Source organism: Cebidichthys violaceus, unplaced genomic scaffold (genome assembly GCF_023349555.1).
Source record: "Cebidichthys violaceus isolate CVI_PGR_0920_01 unplaced genomic scaffold, fCebVio1.0.p SCAF_6, whole genome shotgun sequence".
In the NCBI taxonomy this organism is placed as follows: domain Eukaryota; kingdom Metazoa; phylum Chordata; class Actinopteri; order Perciformes; family Stichaeidae; genus Cebidichthys; species Cebidichthys violaceus.
The window spans coordinates 15,246,674-15,267,024 of record NW_027176816.1 but is presented as its reverse complement, the minus strand read 5'-3'; the positions used below and the strand labels follow the sequence as shown (position 1 = coordinate 15,267,024).

At 42.7% G+C, this 20,351-nt stretch overlaps 2 protein-coding genes across 5 annotated transcripts in view; one reads left to right on the top strand and one right to left on the bottom strand.

Annotated features, from left to right (window-relative positions):
- The first annotated feature begins 1,821 nt into the window (after positions 1-1,821).
- On the top strand, positions 1,822-18,499 carry si:ch73-70k4.1 (uncharacterized). The gene is made up of 5 exons (XM_068732950.1): positions 1,822-1,992; positions 3,370-3,502; positions 5,176-5,687; positions 7,286-7,354; positions 18,422-18,499. The coding sequence occupies exons 1-5, from the start codon at positions 1,853-1,855 to the stop codon at positions 18,435-18,437; spliced, it is 870 nt and encodes a 289-aa protein (XP_068589051.1). The 5' UTR covers positions 1,822-1,852; the 3' UTR covers positions 18,438-18,499.
- Positions 13,464-20,351, bottom strand: part of prkcz (protein kinase C, zeta) — a 111,137-nt gene continuing 104,249 nt past the window's right edge. For all 4 annotated transcript variants that reach the window (XM_068732946.1, XM_068732947.1, XM_068732949.1 and 1 more), the window contains one exon: positions 13,464-15,526. In XM_068732946.1, the coding sequence (XP_068589047.1) occupies positions 15,439-15,526 (88 nt within the window). In that variant the 3' untranslated portion in view covers positions 13,464-15,438. The remainder of the gene's footprint in view (positions 15,527-20,351) is intronic.

Genomic DNA, 20,351 nt, shown 5'->3' with positions numbered 1-20,351 from the left:
CATTGAAGATCGCACAATGTCAATGAGAAATCGCAGTCTAAATTTTGCAATGATAAGTATAACCAAGAGAACACATGACAGGAACAAAAGGGGTTCCTTGAAAAATGCAGCAGAGTTATAAGAGAATGAAACAAGGCTTTCAGGTCACTGAGAAGCAACTTGTCACAAGACAATAGACTCTCAAAGGAATGGTAAATGGTAAATGGACTGTACTTGTATAGTTCTTTTCTAGTATTCCGACCACTCAAAGCTCTTTAACACTTCATGTCATCCTTCACCCATTTACACCCATTCATACACTGATTGGAGGGTGCCACCTGCTCATCAGGACTATGTAACATTCACACATCGTAGGCACAGCGGGAGCAATTTGGGGTTAAGTGTCTTGCTCATGGACACATCAACATGGACAAGCAGAGCGGGGATGGAACCGACGATCCTCTGATTGAAGGAGGACCCTGCTCTACCACTCAGTGGAAAGGGGCATTGTCTTATAAGACCATCAAAACAGGGTAAAAAAAAAAAAGAGGGACATGTAGAGAACCGTGTTATAGCATTGGCTGAGGAGTAGAGCTAGGGGACGTCTGGTCCATGTTTAAGCAAATGAGCAAAAGAAAGGCTGTTAAAGTCCCAGCACTGTCTGATGTAGAGAGGATAGCAGTATCAGACAAAGAGAGGCCACGTGTGTTAGGTAGGTCATTTACACAGAGGTAAGCACCTCACTGACAACAGAAAGACAAAACTCTCAGGGAGCATGGGGATGTGAGGGAGAAGAGAGGATGATGCGTCAACAATTGATGTGGCTACAATGCTTGAGCTGAAAATAGACTCACAAGACACTGGATACACAGCCCCAGGGCAAGATCAGCTATGTTCCATGTTCAGGCAGCTACCAGGGGAAGTATTAAACTTCTGCAGGGGTGAAACTGTGCCTGTAGGAGCTGGAGAGGGACAAAGAGAGGCAAAGTCCTGCCCATTTCCCATTGACCACTACAAAAATAATGTACGATTATGACAAATTATTATTTCATCCCGTTTGAATTGTTCCATGAATTGAAAGTTTGTCAATTTAAAAGATAAGTTTGCACATCAAGAAAGTTGCATTTTGCCACAACACTGTTGAAATATAAGACTAAAAAACATGTAATTAGAAAAGCTACACACCCAAAAGCCGACACAATTCAAACGGCATCAGAACAATATTTGTCCTGCGCCGTTGACTACTGTATGTATTTTTTCTGAAATAAGCACTATGTCAGTCTATTTGGCCATCTCACAGAGAAGAAGAAGATGCTTTGAAGCTGAGAACAGGTGGCAAGCTCCTGCCGTAATCCAAGATGGCGACGACGTAATCGCCAAATTCAAGTCTTCGAAAGGGCAGTCCACAAACCAATGGGTGGCCTCATGATAACTACGTCCACTTCTTATACACAGTCTATGATATGGAGCAGCAGAAGATACATCACTACAGAAAGCGGGCGGACTGCAGTCTAAGATTGTGCTACGAAGTCAACTCCCACCATCACCGAAGAAGAAAGCAGGAGTGGAAATGTGGCAAAAAAAAAGTGTGATGAAGACAGAAACGGAAGTAGATACTGTAGCACAAAATAAACTTTGGCGTTAACGAAATCTATTTAATTTCACTGTGCCATGTATGAAGAGAAAGACTGCATGAGTTAGTGAGATAGGCTGACACGATGTGACGGTCTACACTCCTGAACAATAGCAGGCGGTGTGCACCTTCTAGCTGTCTGCGATCCGCTATTAAATCAGAGAAGAAGAAGAGGAGGAAGTTTCCGTTTCTCACACGAGCGCGAAATTTTGAAGATGTTGTGAAAAAGAAAGCAATGAAATGGCTGAAAAACATCCCAAGTCTAAACTTAAACGATATAAATCGTCTGTCAACGATCTCCAGCCGGTAATTAGCTCACTGAAGAGGAGTCACACCGCGTCGTTCTCCGGTGGGATTAACGTCACAGCGGAGACCGGGAGGTGGGTGTTGTGTTCACGTGTCAGTGTTTTCACTGTGTCGGTGTGTTCACGTTAAATCAAAGCTTAAGCTAAATCGATTTCTTTGTCACCATACACGGCCACCCGGTCTGACTAGTGACTTTAATAGCGTCCCTGCCTCAGAAAACGAAGCGCTGATCGAGAGAAAGAACCTCCATTCAAATCTGAACAATATAATGTTTTCTTGACTCTTAGCGGAAGTAGTGATTGACCAAACACAGCTGAAAAGCTTGTATCATTAAGAGGGTGCGACTGAAAACGTGGGCATGTTGGTGGTCTGACAACATTCACTCGCTCTTAGATACAGAGCTCCACTTTTACAAATGCGTTTTGGTTTAAGGAAAAATCCAACTTGGGGCAAACCAGAATATTAAACACTAAACTGATATTAACTTAATTTTTTATGTTGCCCAGTCAAAACGTCCTCTTGTAACGAGGACCGTTGATGACATACTGGGAGAAACTGAGTGGTGACAACCAGCACACCTTTGAGCTACAGTATGCTGGAAACAGATGCACATTCCCACAAGGAGTGTTGTGTTATTGATTTGAAGCTAATTCGATTTTCATCTGTTTTCAAAATAGACACCCATAACTTTCAGATGTTCAGAAGGCCAGCGTGGTCGACACCCTGTACCGGGGCTCTGCCACTGCTCCATAGAACCACACAATCCACATCAACAAACCACATGGAAATAATAATAGCCTCAGTTTTAGAATGGAATCAACTCCTCTGACACATTGTCAACAAAAATGGAACATAAGTTAAAAGAAAAGTTTTGATTTATTGCAGGGCTGTTCTATTGGATTGCACGAATCCTAATGAAGTCCTAACTTGTGTAAGGCTGAACAAAGTCTGTGACAGCTTTCAGGAGAATTCCCCCTCAAATGGAAACTACCAGATAGGAGTGAGCTGATAAATGGAGAGTAGTCAGATGTGCAGCAGCCATACAGCAAATTCACTGCACTACAGAATTCACAGATAAAGTGTCTATTGTAGTACATTTTTGCCTTCAAAATTTTAATGTATGGATCTACGTTTTTCTCCCTCTTACTTTGTTCTTTACACAAGCAGACACGGTGCAGCAGATCAAAGAGCGGTTTCATAAATAATTTCATTGCCAGATTAAAAATGCATACAAAATAATTTAGAAAAAGGAATTAAAAAAAAAAAAAAAAAAACATCATTATATCCTGCTCTACCCTTTTGGGGGTTTGGAAGAATAAATCTATTTTTTTTCATATGTGGAAACTCCAAAAAGGTGTAAACCAGCAGCACATTTCCTGTGATGGAGCAACCTGCTGGGTGAGGCTTTGTAAAGATGAGGCACTAGTAGCTGTAATATTTCTGCTTTACAGGTCAGCGTGGTGGAGCAGCGAGCAGCTGCCTGCGGAGGAGAGCCTGTGGGCGCTGACGCTGAAGTCTGCTCTGCCCTACCTGGAGGATCAGCACTGGGACCTGGTTCCTGATCTTCCAAATCTACCCGCAGCGGTATTTTCCTACTGGGTCGAGTGAACCTCGTTACACATTTTCCTTTTGTGAACATGACGAAACTCAGATTCCCATCAACACGCGTGTGTTCAAAACTGCTCTTGCTGTGTGTTTGCATCGGCCGTAGTGATGTGTGTCGTCATGCTTCAGTCAAAGAGGTGTAGATTAGGACAACAGTTCTTTTCACCATCAATCCATCTCTCAGAGAGAGACCAGGGCAGGGTTATGCTTGTGCTAATCATTCCTTGAAGAAGTGGCCGGTTTCCCTCTTAATTTGCAACCCCTCATTTTTTAACCGGTGCTGGCTACACTCCCTCTAAATCTGTCTCAAAATGACCAGAATATAAATTCTTTAAGAACCATAATGGTTTTGCGTGTTTGAGCTCATGAAAGTTTCTCAGGAATTCTGATTACCGATGCTTCTATATGACCTACATAAGTAAAGTTTTTCTAAAGAATTATTTTTTCTTGCCGGTCCGACACGTCGGATTCTGCTCAAAAAATGAAATTATGCAGGTTCACCAGAAACTCTTCCAGCTCATACTCCGGCCAGTCAACCGCAGACAGACCCAGATTAGGCTTCTCTGCAGCACCACCAGCAGTCAGAAGCTCCGGAGGGAGCTCAGCAACCGGCAGCAGCGTCTCCTCCTCTGGTCAGGGGCAGAGCTGCTCCTCCTCTCCTCTGGTCAGGAGCAGAGCTGCTCCTCCTCTCCTCCTCTGGTCAGGAGCAGAGCTGCTCCTCTGATCCTCGCCAGAATCAACCCCAAATGAAAGTTCCTTGTGGGAGCTTTAGTTACAAACTGATTTCTCTTTGGTCAAAGTTGCATTATTGGTGCTGCTGGTGTTGGTGACAGCTGCCAAAGACCAAACTTGTTAATGCAAAGAATTAAGGAACTAATGCTGATTGGCTATATTGTATGTCAATATCATAATATTAAACATCTGTTTTCTCTTTAAAAAGTATGTTAAAAGAACGTCAGAAGATAGTACAACTCAGCCATCTCCTCAGTGGTTAGGTCTCCAGTCTGATCTGGAGCACAGCTGTGGACATGACGTGAGGCTGTTAGGACACAATGTCTCTCTGACATCATGACTGTTGTTGAATTATTCCTCGTTCAGCTTTCACCTTGCATTTCATTTTTCAACTCATGAAAGTGACTCCCATCATGCGGTGCATTCAGTGTGCGCAAGGCAGACCGTGTAGCTTTTTTTCTTTCTCAATTGAATATTAATTTTCACATTCTAATGCAATATGATGTTTATTTTGTGTATGTGGGGGGGGGGCTTTCAGAAAATTATTCTTGGAAGTTATAAATCGATTCAGAATCTTAGAAGATAAGAATCTTGATTTGTTGCATGAATCAATTGTTTGTTTGTTTGGCAGCGTCCACCAGTGAGTAGTTATTAATTATGCTAATCGTTATCAAACCTCTGGTATAGTACCAGATGGTCGTCCATTCCACTCTTATTAATACAAACCAGGACGACTTGTGTGTTATGCCTCCTATCTGTGTTGACTAAACACAATTACTGTATTAAATGATAATTTTTATGTTGTCTCTTTTTTATATATTGCTAATTGAATCATCTGTTCTGTTAAACAGAGTCTATCGTCAGTTGAAATGCTGCTGGCGTTGAGTGTTGCATCTGTTTTTCTCCCCTTGCCGCTTTAGAAAGCCCCAGCGATAAAGCTAGATGAACAGTGGTGGTGTGACCTCAGCGAGGAGGTGGCTCCCCTCCCTGAACCCTCTCCACCTTCTCCGAGGACTTCATGGAATCCAGACCCTGTCAGTCTCAGCTCCTCCCAGCAGGAGCTCTCGGTACACACCAAACCTGGACCAGACCCGCCCGCCAGACCGCTGTCGTCTCACAGCAGACAAAGTCCAGACGGCAAGGCAGAGCCCCATCAAGCCTTCACCAAACGACCACGGCCGTCCCTCCACAGCTGGGAGGGGCCGGCGTCATCGGCCGCACCCTCTGGTGTAGGGGGACACAAGGGGGGGATGGGAGGAGAGCAAGAGGAAGAGACTGGACCAGTCAGCAGACGGCCTCTCACAAACCAGGTGAAGGCATCTGACAGCCGAGTTTCTCTGCAGAGGGAGGATGAAGAGGAGGTGCACACAAGTGTTAGAGGAGGAGGAGGGCTGCAGAGCTGCCCCATGTGCCTGATGGTGTTCCCTGTCGGGTAAGAGACACAATACACTTTTTTTTTCACTAAAACAAGAATAATGTAGGGATACATAGACACACACACACACACACAAACACCCCACCTGAGTCGGTGAGTGAAGTATTGGTTTGATTATGATGCATTCAAACTCTATTCAGTAAGAATGAGTATTGCGCGAATGCAAATTATTATCCTATGATGATGTTCACAAAAAATTTTCACGTGAATAAATCCAGTTATGTTTTCACTGAAATATGAAGTAGATATTAGAGCGTTATGATCTGTTTGACTTCCTAACACTAGCTCTAAGCAGGCAGTTGCTCCCCCCTCAAGCATGTTATATTGACATTTTAGGAAAAGCAAATATGCCGCGATATATACCGTTACTGTCCGTAACGCCCAGCCCTAGTGCTATGGGTTATCACAGGTGTGGCTACATTTTACTCCAGTAGATGCTGATAACTCTCGTTGTACCAAACACAATAAAACCCTCACAAGTAAGTAAGGAAATACCAGCAGTTTATCACCACATATAGCCAACAATGTGCAGAAATGCTCAGTTCTCTACTGTTTGAGGAGCAGTCAGACACTTGTTATGCCATACAGAGTTTAATAATAGAAACAGACTGATAAATGAAAGCTAGCTTCTACCCCATATAAAAGTAAAGTTAGCTTCCACCCCGTATAAAAGTGAAGTTAGCTTCCACCCCATATAAAGGTGAAGTTAGCTTCTACCCCATATAAAGGTGAAGTTAGCGTCTACCTCCTCATATATAAGTGAAGTTAGCTTCCACCCCATATAAAGGTGAAGTTAGCTTCTACCTCCTCATATATAAGTGAAGTTAGCTTCTACCCCATATAAAGGTGAAGTTAGCTTCTACCTCCTCATATATAAGTGAAGTTAGCTTCTACCCCATATAAAGGTGAAGTTAGCTTCTACCTCCTCATATATAAGTGAAGTTAGCTTCTACCCCATATAAAGGTGAAGTTAGCTTCTACCTCCTCATATATAAGTGAAGTTAGCTTCTACCCCATATAAAGGTGAAGTTAGCTTCTACCTCCTCATATATAAGTGAAGTTAGCTTCCACCCCATATAAAGGTGAAGTTAGCTTCTACCTCCTCATATATAAGTGAAGTTAGCTTCTACCCCATATAAAGGTGAAGTTAGCTTCTACCTCCTCATATATAAGTGAAGTTAGCTTCTACCCCATATAAAGGTGAAGTTAGCTTCTACCCCATATAAAGGTGAAGTTAGCTTCTACCCCATATAAAGGTGAAGTTAGCTTCCACCCCATATAAAGGTAAAGTTAGCTTCCACCCCATATAAAGGTAAAGTTAGCTTCTACCCCATATAAAGGTAAAGTTAGCTTCTACCCCATATAAAGGTAAAGTTAGCTTCCACCCCATATAAAGGTAAAGTTAGCTTCTACCCCATATAAAGGTGAAGTTAGCTTCTACCCCATATAAAGGTAAAGTTAGCTTCTACCCCATATAAAGGTGTAGTTAGCTTCTACCCCATATAAAGGTGAAGTTAGTTTTTACCTCACATATAAGTGAAGTTTGTCTTTACTGTCAGTACCAACAATAGATCTCCTTTTTCCTGTCTCTTCAGGTTCACCCAACTGGACTGTGACGGCCACCTGGCCCAATGTCTGTCAGAGGTGAATGTGGACATGACCTGGTGAGCCGACATGAGAAGACACAGACACACACACACACACACACACACACACACACACACACACACACACACACACACACTCCAGGATCATATTCTGGGTTTCCCATGCATCCTGGAAAACAATTAACCAATTTTAGGCGTGGGTGATATGACCTAAACCTTATATGACAGTATTTTCTGAGGTTCTTTGCGGTAACTGTATTATATCATGTTATTGCAAAATATAAAGGGATACTCTACACAAAATGTAAATCTGTGTAAATATGTTAAGAAAGCAAAACAATGGATGTGTTTATTGGCTCCAAATAAGAATGAAAGTAGGGATGGACCCACATGTGTTTTGTGAGGAGCAGCTGGCCCCATAATGTAAATGTGTCATGAGTCAGTAGCATTAGTAGCAGCCATGCTGCTGATCTCCGATATACATTTTTTTTTTGCTTTACAAAAAAATAAACTAACCTGTTAACATGGGCGCCTAAATATATATGGTGGATATAAAAGGTCTACACGCCCCTGTTACAAGGCCAGGTTTTTGTGATGTAAAAAAATTAGACCAAGATAAATCCTGTCAGAACTTTTTCCACCATTAATGTGACCTATAATGTCAACAATTCAATTGAAAAACAAACTGAAATCTTTTTAGGGGGAAAAATTTTAAATAAAACACTTACAATAACCTGGTTGCATGAATATGCACACCCTTAATCTAATACTTTGTTGAAGCACCTTTTGATTTTATTACAGCACTCAGTCTTTTTGGGTAGGAGTCTATTAGCTTGGCACATCTTGACTTGGCAAAATTTGCCCACTCTTCTTTGCAAAAGTGCTCCAAATCTGTGAGCTTGCGAGGGCATCTCCTGTGCACAGCCCTCTTCAGATCACCCCACAGATGCTCAATTGGATTCAGGTCTGGGCTCTGGCTGGGCCATTCCAAAACTTTAATCAACTTCTGGCGAAGCCATGCTTTTGTTGATTTGGATGTATGCTTTGGGTCGTTGTCGTGCTGAAAGGTGAAATTCCTCTTCATCTTTCTAACGGAAGCCTGAAGGTTTTGTGCCAAAATTGACTGGTATTTGGAGCTGTTCATAATTCCCTCCACCTTGACTAAGGCCCTGGTTCCAGCTGAAGAAAAACAGCCCCAAAGCATGATGCTGCCACCACCATGCTTCACTGTGGGTATGGTGTTCTTTGGGTGATGTACAGTGTTGTTTATGGCCAAAAAGGTCAACCTTGGTTTCATCAGACCATAACACATTTTCCCACATGCTTTTGGGAGACTTCATGCATGTTTTTGCAAATTTTTTCCGGGCTGGATGTTTTTCTTTGTAATAAAAGGCTTCCGTCTTGCCACCCTACCCCATAGCCCAAACATATGAAGAATACGGGAGATTGTTGTCACATGTAGTACACAGCCAGTACTTGCCAGAAATTCCTGCAGCTCCTTTAATGTTGCTGTCGGCCTCTTGGAAGCCTCCCTGACCAGTTTTATTCTCATCATCAATTTTGGAGGGATGTCCAGTTCTTGGTAATGTCACTGTTGTGCCATATTTTCTCCACTTGATGATGACTGTCTTCACTGTGTTCCATGGTACGTCTAATGCCTTGGAAATTATTTTGTACTGTTCTCCTGACTGATACCTTTCAACAATGAGATCCTTCTGATGCTTTGGAAGCTCTCTGTGGACCATGGCTTTTGCTGTAAGATGCAACTAAGAAAATTTTAGGAAAATGCTACTAGAACAGCTGAACTTTATTTGGGATTAAGCAGTCACTTTAAGTGATGACTGGTGTGTACTGACTACTATTTAACGTGAGTTTGAATGTGATTGGTTAATTCTGAACACAGCCACATCCCCAGTTATAAGAGGGTGTGCATATTTATTTTTCCCCCTAAAAGATTTCAGTTTGTTTTTCAATTGAATTGTTCACATTAAAGGTGGAAAAAGTTCTGGCAGGATTTATCTTGGTCTCATTTTTTTACATCACAAAAACCTGGCATTTTAACAGGGGTGTGTAGACCTTTTATATCCACTGTATGTGTAGATAGATACGTCACCTGGTAAGTGGTTGAGTGTGAGAAACTGTGAGGGCTTGAAATGGTGTAAATATCAATGGGACAGCACTTTGCTGCAACATATCACGTTACCATGAAAACAACAAAAAATAAGATGTATAATTGTGAGTATTTATTTTATATTATGTAGTCCCTGATTTGAACATCTTCCAGACTCTTTCCTCACAAGATGAGGTCATTTCATATTTACTCGTTTTTGACAAAACGGCTTCAATGACAAAATTGAAATTAGTTTTTTTAACCCTTAATATTTCTGTGTAAATATAATGTGACAGGCTGAACACACGTGAGCCGTCCTCTTTGTTTACCTTCTTTTTTTTTTTTTTACGTCTCCATGCTCCACTGGTTACCCCGTGTTTAAAGTCATATTGCAATGACTTGTGGGTAATTCCTTTAGATAAAGTCAGCATCCTATGCTGACTTACGGAAAGGGTTCATAAAGGGCTCAAAATGTCTGCCAGAGAGCCTCAAACACTCGGATGATCTGACAGTGGGACAGAACTAAATCCTCACGGACTTCGTGGGAGCGGGCCTCAAAGTCCGTGAGTATGAAGGTAGATTTGTGTCTTTATTACGCAAACAAAACCTTTGCTTTCAAAACGAAAAGCTACGGTTTCAAAACCAAAAGCTACAGTTTCAAAACCAAAAGCTACGGTTTCAAAACCAAAACCAAAACGTAAAGCTACGAGTTGAGTTTGGACGTAGTGGGCGGGGCATACGCTGCTGAATGAGCCAGGAGTTTCTATTGGTGGGTTTGACTTGGATCCCGGCATCTACTTCCACTGTAGAGGTTACTGTGATGAGCGGCATGGAGGTAAGTTGACATTATATTGCTCTGTTAGCACTTCACTTTGTTTTCATGTTGTTAGTGTCGTAGAGTCTCTTTTTTTAAAGAACGACATGAGGCGTTGTTGACATGAAGCTTCACTTTCTGCGTGCATGGAACGTAAGTCGAACCCACCAATAGAAACTCCTGGCTCATTCAGCAGCGTATGCCCCGCCCACTACGTCCAAACTCAACTCGTAGCTTTACGTTTTGGTTTTGGTTTTGAAACCGTAGCTTTTGGTTTTGAAAGCAAAGGTTTTTGTTTTGCAACCAAAAATTATAGTTTCATAAGCAAAACTAACAAATAATTTATTCTCAGTTTATATATTTTCACTTACAAACTTGATTTTTGATTGCAGTGCGAGAAATTTGCTTTCAAAACATATTTTTTTGTTTGCGTAATAAAGACACAAATCTACCTTCATACGTGAGTCCATAGGGTGGAGATTGGGATTGGGCCAATGAACAGAAGTTACTATATTTGGAATGCAGAGGAGTGACGTAGAGACTCCTTCTACGGCTCTGGTAGTGGCAGCTACCTGTCAATCACAGTAACCCCGCCCTAAAGCATACTCTGCTTTATGGTCTATTTGACTCTAAATGGACCATAATTTACTAAATGAACATCATGCTGTATTGAAGAAGACTTGAAACTAGAGATTGAGACCATAAACTCATGTTTACAATGTTTACTGAGGTAATAAATCAAGAGAGAAGTAGAGTCATTTTCTTATAGACTTCTATACAACCAGAGGAGTCGCCCCCTGATGGACGTTAGAGAGAATGCAGCTTTAAGGCACTTCAGCATTGGCTTCACTTTTCAGAACTGGAGGTTGTCGCCTGGTCGTAACCATGACATTGGCATTAAACATTGACGCTCTCATCTCATGCTCTGAAAAAAATGTTGAGCTTTCATTTTCAATGTATCAAGGGTAAGCATTGTAAATCTGGTCAAATTTGACAAACTGAGCAACAATAGATCGACATGTAGTGAACAGGTCTTTGATCAGGTCTGAAGTTTTAATATTCATTTCTAGTGAACACTTTAAGTTTATTTTCTCTGTAGCAAATAAACACAGAAAATGGTGTTAGATGATGAATATTGGTTCATTGCATGTTTCTCACACACACACACACACACACACACACACACACACACACACACACACACACACACACACACACACACACACAGAGAGCTGTAGCATCTGCAAAGAGATTTCTGCCACTGTCTGCAAAAAAGGAAGGACTCATTTCACGGAAAACCAGTATCATTTTTAATAATTACACATATTTACAAAGATGCGGTGAAGCAAAATGAAGCATATCCAACCAGCATTATTTTAGAACAAAAATCATGGACCGACTTCATTTATTTTGAGATAAAGATTCTCTTTCTCTTGGACGTTTGAGTGGCCTTCACTGTTCTGTAAAGTGGTTTCAAGGACTCCGTTCATCCATTGGTCCCTCAAGAAACAAAAACAATGTGCAAATAGATCAACAAATCATAAAATCCCATAAAATGCAGCAAATGAGATGGAGTTTGGGGGGTTGGAGGAGGAAGCCTCCTCGAATGTTGAAGTGATTTCTAGCTTCCTGAAGAGTGTGTGTGTGTGTGTGTGTGTGTGTGTGTGTGTGTGTGTGTGTGTGTGTGTGTGTGTGTGTGTGTGTGGACTAATCGGTGACTGTGGAACTGTTTCATTATCTCTCCTCTCTCTATCTGTTTCTTCTCTGCCTGTAAAGGCCCTACAGCTAATTGAGACCATTTGACTCAGGATCAGCTAATTAATCCTGTTATGTGGTTATCAAATTAGCACGGGTCAGATTCCATCAGCTCCATCTCAGCCAATGGAGAGCTCCTCTCCTCAGAGATCAGCACAGAGCTCACTACAGAGGCCATGAGCTCTTTGTGTCGGGGTAATCCGTCCTCGTAGTTCATATCAACAGATCTGATCCTGGCCTTACGAATGTGTCTATGAAGTTACACTAAAGCCTCACTGTATACAGATGAACTCACGTGTGCATACTTGATTTGATGGATTTCACCAGTGCAGCACTGAGCTGAACACCGCGTGTTGGGTTAGCGGTTTGCTGTCATATGCAGCCCCATAACAACACAATACTCAAGATTCAGCACAAACAAAACTGAGAATGACCGGAGAATAAATGTGAACGGTTAGCTATGGGACAGAAATGGTGTTCCCTCTATTTTAAACTAGATTGACACAAGTTCAGCTCTATATCACTCCGTATGAATACAACTCCAATATTTCACCCCGTTGTGGCCTAGAAGAGGAAACATTTTGCCCTCAACTACAGAGGTGGTGTGACAGCCTGTCGGTACTCGGAGATTTGTTTATTGGTAACTTTAATAAATCCAACCTTAAAAATAGCCACACAATCAGACCGCTGGCCATTGCTAAAACAATGTAATGCATTCAAATGAAATTCTCTCAATTTGAATGTGGCCCTCTGAAATGAGTAGTTGTATAGCTTATTGTTTGAGGAATGAGATATGGCAACCCTTTTTGGATTCTATGGAAACTGTTCCATGGCACCACAGTGTCTCTGTTTAGCTTTGTGTTGGGGCTGGTCTTGAAAACCTGATCGGTGGTACGAGATGCTGCTCTGTCTCTCAATGTTTAGTTTAGTGGTCATTTTTGTTTTGTTTTTTAAATTTTGAGTTTATTTGTTGTATGTTATATTTTGTACTGTAATTTATAATTGAATGGTGACGTGCTGTGTGTGAATGTGTTTGTCCTTGAAAAAGCAATATGAAATATTCCAAAAGGAGGTTTTTAAAAGTGTCTCAACACTATGGGGAGAAATAAAAGCTTTTTCTTTACCAGCTTAATGCGTCATGTGACTTGTTGCTAGGAGACAACGGTGAAAATGTGAGTGAGTTGTAAAGAGGACTGCCGGTGTTTTACAGTTTGTTGTGGTGGAGTACAGGAAGATGTTCAGTGTCATGGCTGAATATTCAGACTGGATCAAGCTCTCCTTTCCAGAATGTTGTGAGACACAATCTGAGCTTGTGAGAAACCCGTTTTCAGATATAATAGACTTTTATTAATCTGCAGCGTGATAACCCGTCATTCACAGCTATTATTAAAACGTAACACACTTTAGTGGAATGGGTCACATTAATGATGTCTGGGAGGTGACAGAACTACGGCTGTTATTCACAATAATCAATCCATAAGCTCCCAAATGTTTTGAGTGATTTAATTCTTAAAAAATGTCTTAAAATGATGACAAAGTCCCATCACAAGTTAGTTATTCTATAGTTTGAGGACTACGTGGAATGCAAACTTCAATTTGAAGTGAAGAAAAATAGCAACAAACTAAAATGTTTGACGTTAAAGCATTAAAATAAGAAGAGAAGCATCGTATTCCTCTCCATGTGACCAAACAATATAACAAAGGAGACATGTGACTGAAGTGGATTCCTCAAATCAAACTGAATATCTGCAATGTACATGTCCTGTGCTTTTATGTCAAAAATAACATGTTTGATATCTTTTGGTTTCCTGATGCTTTTAGAACAACACTGCTGCTAACATACCGCTGTCTGTCCGTTGTCCTGACCATGAGTTTACAATGTCTCTCTGTGCTCCTGTCGGCTCAGCTGTCCAACAAACACGACGGCCCGGAGCATTTCTAAAGACCTTCTTTTATTCCCTTTAGAAATAAAACTATGTGAAAAATACGTTGACTGCCATAAGTCTAGGTTGCACTGAGCTGTAGTTGCACCATGTGAAGCCAGCCGTGGTGCGGGGATGGAAACACACAATGAGCCCAAAAACGGAAATGGAGACACGTTTCCACAAGACAGCACGACCCACCAGTCACGTGACATTTCCAACCGGCTGCAGATGGTCACGCAGTGGCAGCTGGTGTAGAAGAATCTGAGCTCGGCCAGCAAGCCTGTACACACTGTGGAGGCTGAAGCCGACGCGCTGCTTTGTTTTTCAGCTGACGTCCTCATCTAATGTGTTTCTGAAGCTGCCAGACTGGGATTGGCAGCAGGTACGCCGTGGCCCGTGTACACCTTTATACCGGACTGTGTGGACGACGGCCATCTGTGACATTTCTAAATGATCATGACATGGAAAACATCTCCACATGGAGCTTTATGCTTCGTCTCCTACTGCCACCAGCTGTGGTCAAATCTGATGTTAGCTTGGCTTAAATAAACTGTTCTACAACCATTATTTGAATTGATCCATTAAAAATGAAAAGATTCAGTCATGTTTCAGGACTGAGGCTACTGTGCTCCAAAACATGGGATCCCACTAAGACCAACCCTGGTCAGAGTCCAGCCGTGGTGTCAGTCGGTCTTTACTGAAGCCTGGATGGGTGAAGAAATGTTCTAGAAGACATAAGTGCAATCAGAGCCATGGTAATCTGTACGAATTTTGAGGCACTTCTTAAATAAAAAGTAATCAACCCCCCCCCCCCCGTTAGTGAAAATCCTACAAGATAAGAAAAAGAAGGTTGTGTTTAGGATGAAAATGTGCCACTTGCATCAATAAAAAGGCATCCTCAATTCTGGATTCACTACCTACATTATAATACACAATAATAACTTAATTTGTTTTCCTTTGTCATTGTACATTCTTGTTTCGTGAGAGGCGTCGTGCCCCCCCCCCCCCTAAAGATAGAATAAAAAATGAAACTAAAGAAAAAAAGTGCACGTAAAATTTCAAGTTCTTCAGCAGAACTGTCATATTTCTCCAGGGATGTGCGACGGGTTGAGATGTGTTCATGACGGCAGGCACGGAATGAAATGGCTCTCTGTTCAAATCACGAAGCTTTGACATGAGGATGGACATTCAGAGAGGAGAACGGAATGAAGCGGCAGAGAAAAAGAACAGAAGAGGGGAAGAAAACGTAACGTCAGGGAATGTTCTTGAAGTCTTTGTTTTCCTTGTAGATACCAAGAAAAGACGAGTTTGGTATTCCAACAAAACATCTGAACGGTCCAGAAGGAACCTTTCCCGTTCTCCAGTTTGCTCTGCCTCGTTGACAAGGTCCAGAGGTTGAGGTCCTCCTCCCTGTTGTCCTTTACTCTTCCTCCTCCTCCTCCTCCTCGCCTTTCAGAGTTGGCTTGCGAGTGTTTTTTGGCTGAGACGGCAGCTTGGACAGACAGTAGGTGGGCGAAGGAGGAAGCTGGTCTCCCCTTCATACAGACTCTTCTGTGGATAGCAGCAGGGGGTTGATGTATTCAAATCCCTCAAACTCTGACTGGTCTATTCTCTTGATGACGTCCCTGAGGAGAGGGAGACAGAGAAGAATTAGAGGTGTTGTTTTCATCCAAAGCTATCCTGGATCAAGTTCTGAACAGAGAACCCATCTCCATACAGATTTCAATACCTCCAACCTGACCCGTGAATTATTGTGCTTGTGATCAGTGTGTCAGAGTGAGCTTGGAAAAGGGTCAACTATTTCGACGGGAAGTCGGGAAGAGAAAGATGGGGAAGGACCAAACCTCATGTCGTCTTAATCTCAGAAAAAATGTGCAGCCAATTATGATGTATAAACCTTTTGAATTTAGCATCTGATCACAAGCACTACATGTGTTCCCAGTAGCTTGAACCAATTTTGATTTAAGAGTGTTTATATAAAATGTAGATAGATTGATTTTATTGTTATTATTAATTTCCACATATGTGTGCCTCCAGAACAAAGGTACATTTATATACAGAAACAACAACATTATGTTCTCGTGGCCTGTGGTGCTGGGGCCCAATGTGGGGCAAGTACATCCAATTGGCAAGTTCAACTTTTGTGAATTTTGAGCCACAAATTTGCAGCGTGACCAAAAGCAAACCATCTTAATAATGCTGCCGATCTTTGAGAGAACAGAGAGGAACAGTTTGCAGACGGCCGAGACTGAATGGTAGAAATACATGTTTTCAATAAAACACGTTATGTGTCGTAAAACACTTGTCGTTTTAAGTTTGCTAACAGAAAATGAGCAGATTTGTTTTGCTCAGTTTTATTTTCCCTCTTCAACAACCTTCCATCGAACAAAATGGTGCTCAACAATGAGAATAAAAACCAGGAGAGGTAAGACAAGCTAGCCCTGCATGTAGCCACTTTGTCACCAAACTTCTAGAACCACAGATCTCACACTGACGCATGGATCGATGATGCTACACCACTCACTGGTGTGACCGCGCCGATAGAAGTTCAGGGATGGTGCATCTCCTTAACTGGTATTCATCACAGCTCCAGGGAGATGTGACCACCACTGCAACATGATGCCAATCATCCCTCCTTACTATGACAACTCAGAATAAATCCTTAAACCCTGTAAAATGGCATCTGAGACCGAAAGAACACAGTGTGGACTAACCAGTAGAGGCACTCGAAGGCTTCTTTGCTTCCTGAGTCCGCTGCTTCCATTAAAAAAGGCATAATCACAGGTAAATGGAGCGGAACCTCATAACTAGTGGGCTCAGAGTGGCTGGGTAAAAATAAACGTACTTCCTTAGCAACACTGCTGGCTGCTTCTCCTGCAGCAACAGGCTGTTTACTCATCTGTGTGTGTGTGTGTGTGTGTGTGTGTGTGTGGTGATGGTGAGAGGAGGAACTGAAGCCCAAAAAGGAGGCCTCTCACTGGGCCGAGAGGCTTTCTCCCTTCAGACACCGTGCTGGAGGCTTTGAAGTGAAAACAATAGGTGTGTTCACTACCCCCCCCCCCCCCCCCCCCCCCCCCCCCCCCCGGTGTACCAGGTGGGTGGGGGTCTCACTTTAGGGGCCTCTGCCAGTGTCGAACAGGTTGCAGATACCACCCACATAGAGTGCAAGGACAAGTGAATGAAATGCTACAGTGTCTGTGTTCAGTTCTCAGACTAGAATACTGATGAAGCAAGTAGTTCTCCTCCATCTGATCTCACGTGAAGTACTTTCACCGTAGGAGTAGGTCGACTACCAATACAAAAATTACATTTAAAAAATGGAGTTTCTGAGAGAACAGAGAGGCAGAAAGAAAAAACACAAAGACACAAAAGAGAGAGGAGAGGGTTTGACCAAAACAAATAGTGTGTTCAACCAACGTAAATGTTGCCTTTTTTTCCAGGCTTGGATGACTTGAAAGCATTGCCAGATGCAGAATGAAGAGGATAGAAGGAGGAAGGGGCAGCGGAGAGGAGGGAGTGAAGTGGGAGGGACAGAACAAGTATTTTAAGTGGTTTTGGAAAACAAATACTAACATTTTGTTCCAATATTAAACCTACAAGACTGGAGCTATTGTCAATCTAAGAAATGACTGTAACCATCTCAAACATCAATGGTACACAGTAAATGATAGTATTTCTAGGGTGACCACTGTGTGGTACTGAAAGCTTCACAGCAGAGTTTTGATTAGTTTGTATGTTGTATTCAAACTGAATGAAGTGCGATTTTAAGTTGATGAAAAGACGCAAGTGGAAACAAATAGGTGCAAACTGGCTTTGGGAGGTGTGAGGTGAGGTAAAGTAAAAATGTTTCAACTAGGGCACAATTAATAGTGCAGGGGCCTGACAGAAAGTCACACAAAGGGCTAGAGTTCCAGGTAAGTTTTGAGCTCTACACACAGACTGTATATGAGCAGTGGACGCAGTCATGGTGACGTCACCCGTTGGTTTGTGGACTGCTGTTTTGAAGCCTTGAGTTCGGCGTCGCCATCTTGGAATACGGCCGTCACTATGTTGTTTTTCTCACAACCAATCAACAGAAGTTACCATATTAGGAATGTATGTGGAGGAGAGATTCTGTATATGACTCTAGTACCGGCAGAAACCTGTCAATCACAAGGTAGCCCCGCCCTAAATCATACCCTGCTTTATGGTCTATTTGACTCTAAATGGACCATAATTTACTAAATTAATATTATTATTATAAATAAAGCCCTTCAAAAAATCTCATTCACGAGCCAACTTGAATGTTCATAATCATTCATTAACACGGTCAAATTGGTGAGGATGATTTCTACAAATTTGGTGAGGGAACGTTTTTCACATCAGCAACGGCGCGGGATTTGGGCATTCCAAAAGAAAGAACGATAAATATAATAGACATGTGTTGCCTGTCAATATCTGAAATAGATGGACACAACATGACACATGATTTTTTTATGGGGCAAAAATGTGTTACATTTAACATTATGATATCCAAACAGTGTAGGACCTGCATGACATGCATCAAGAACCAAGCGGACCTCCAGAGTCAAGGCCCTGAAAACAACAACCAAGGACCAAGGCTACAGAAGAAGAAAGAAAGTACGCTTCTCTGGGCACTGGCTGAGGCTGCCATTTCCGAAGACAGGGAGCTGGCATAGAAAAACTGAAGCCTCTCTCCCCCTCCCCCTCCCCATGCTGGCAAGGGCCCCCAGCAAATCTGGCTTTTAATGTCGCAATGTAAATCTCAAACATGGAGGGTTTACCCTTCTTTCTCCCTACACGGCTCCCACTTCTCTTTCTTCTCATGCCAAGCCCATCACGAGTGGGAGAGAGGGGAGACTGGAGAGCTTTTTTTGCATCACCCCCTCCCAGAGCAGGAGTGGGCGACATCAGCCCCTCTCCTTGGTAACAGAGGGAAGAGAAAGGGGTGTGAAGATAAAGTGCGAGACGCAGGGAGGAGGCATGCGTCTTCTTTTGATGTGTCGTGGTGTTTGATGCCACGTTGATATCTCCACTACTGAACTGGCAGTGAGCTCCCCACCCTGTTCTCCCACTCATCTCCCTCTTCCCCTCACTGCACCACCCCAACCTCTTCCACAAATGCCTTCCCTAAAAGTCTGTTACGGACTCCCCTCGTCGAACGCTGTCACAAATGAGCTGGGATGAGCGGCAGAGCCGTCTCTTTGCAGGCCCTTAATGAGCTTCGAGGCTCACCCACTCCGAGGCTGGTTTGAAGTTCAGCGTCTAGTGCACAGTAGAGGTGTATAGCACATTCAAACTGAGCCATGGTAGCTACCCAAAGACATCTGTCATGGGAGCAGAGCATGATGGGCATTTAATAAGGCTCCAATTAACACTGGGAGCTCTTGCCATTTCACAATGGCGTAGTCATTCTGTACATGTTCAAAAGTTCCAAGTTGCACAAGCAGGAAAAAGCCACGATGGTGTCTTTGTCTGTCTCCAAGTACAACCGGTGTATATACCAAACATGGCGCCTTATATTTTGGAGACACAATCCTAATTCTGCTTCATTTCACAGTATGAAGTCAAGAAGGCTCTCAGTGCCAGACTTGCTGTGCACCAGCATGATCTTTTGCAGCACTACCCTGATGGCCATGTGCTGCCTGGATCTTAAGTCTTCATTATACCCGCCTCAGTGTGGGCGGGGTTCTTAGCTGATCGCCATAGCGATCTGAGTGGAACCGCAGTGGCATCCTCTTCAACACTAGCTGAATCCTTTCATCAGCAACCAAAACAGAGGAACGTCTGCACTTTGTGAATTGTACAGCATAGTGTATGTATGGCGTAGTGTTGCGACCCGACATTTTTCAAAATCTGGATTGAGTGAATTAAAAAAATCCGGTCACTATTGACAGTAGCTTGGCTATTTCAAAATGGCAGGTCAGTGTAGGATGTCCCGTGACGATTTCTCGCTGACCCACCAGTGGTCTGCAGTGTTTTAACTCCACCTTCTAGTACCGGCTCAGCTCGCTTGGACTCTTGTCGAGATGTTACCAAAATAAGTACCAGGTACTAACCTGATCTTTTGCTAAAGGAAAACCAAAAAAGAATAGAGCAATTCTGTACCATGCAGTGGAAATGCAGAATAAGTGCCTAACAAAGTCAAAAACCCCCTGTCAAAAAAGGGTGGGGGGCTGAAAACATTCACGTACACTTTATGTTTACAGTGACTGACAGGTGTGCTAAGTGAGCGAGAGTTTGGAGTTCTTCCTGAAGGTCTCTGTTTTTATTCCTCATACTCAAACTCTCAGTGCAACACTGAATGTGTTCAGGGAAAGACTCTGATAGTGTCCGCCTCATCCCCAGCTGCACGATTCCTTGTGTCTGACAGCTGTTGGAGAGAGTTTCACCTTAGTCGGTGTGGACATTCACAATAGGTGCGCACACATTTGGTCTCTAGATGAGGTC

Bases quoted from the DNA above. Each gene is read 5' to 3' on its own strand.
- si:ch73-70k4.1 (XM_068732950.1), top strand. From the start codon at position 1,853: ATGGCTGAAAAACATCCCAAGTCTAAACTTAAACGATATAAATCGTCT. The intron at 3,503-5,175 runs GTATTTTCCTAC...TTGCCGCTTTAG, and splicing joins TTCCAAATCTACCCGCAGCG to AAAGCCCCAGCGATAAAGCT. The intron at 5,688-7,285 runs GTAAGAGACACA...CTGTCTCTTCAG, and splicing joins CTGATGGTGTTCCCTGTCGG to GTTCACCCAACTGGACTGTG.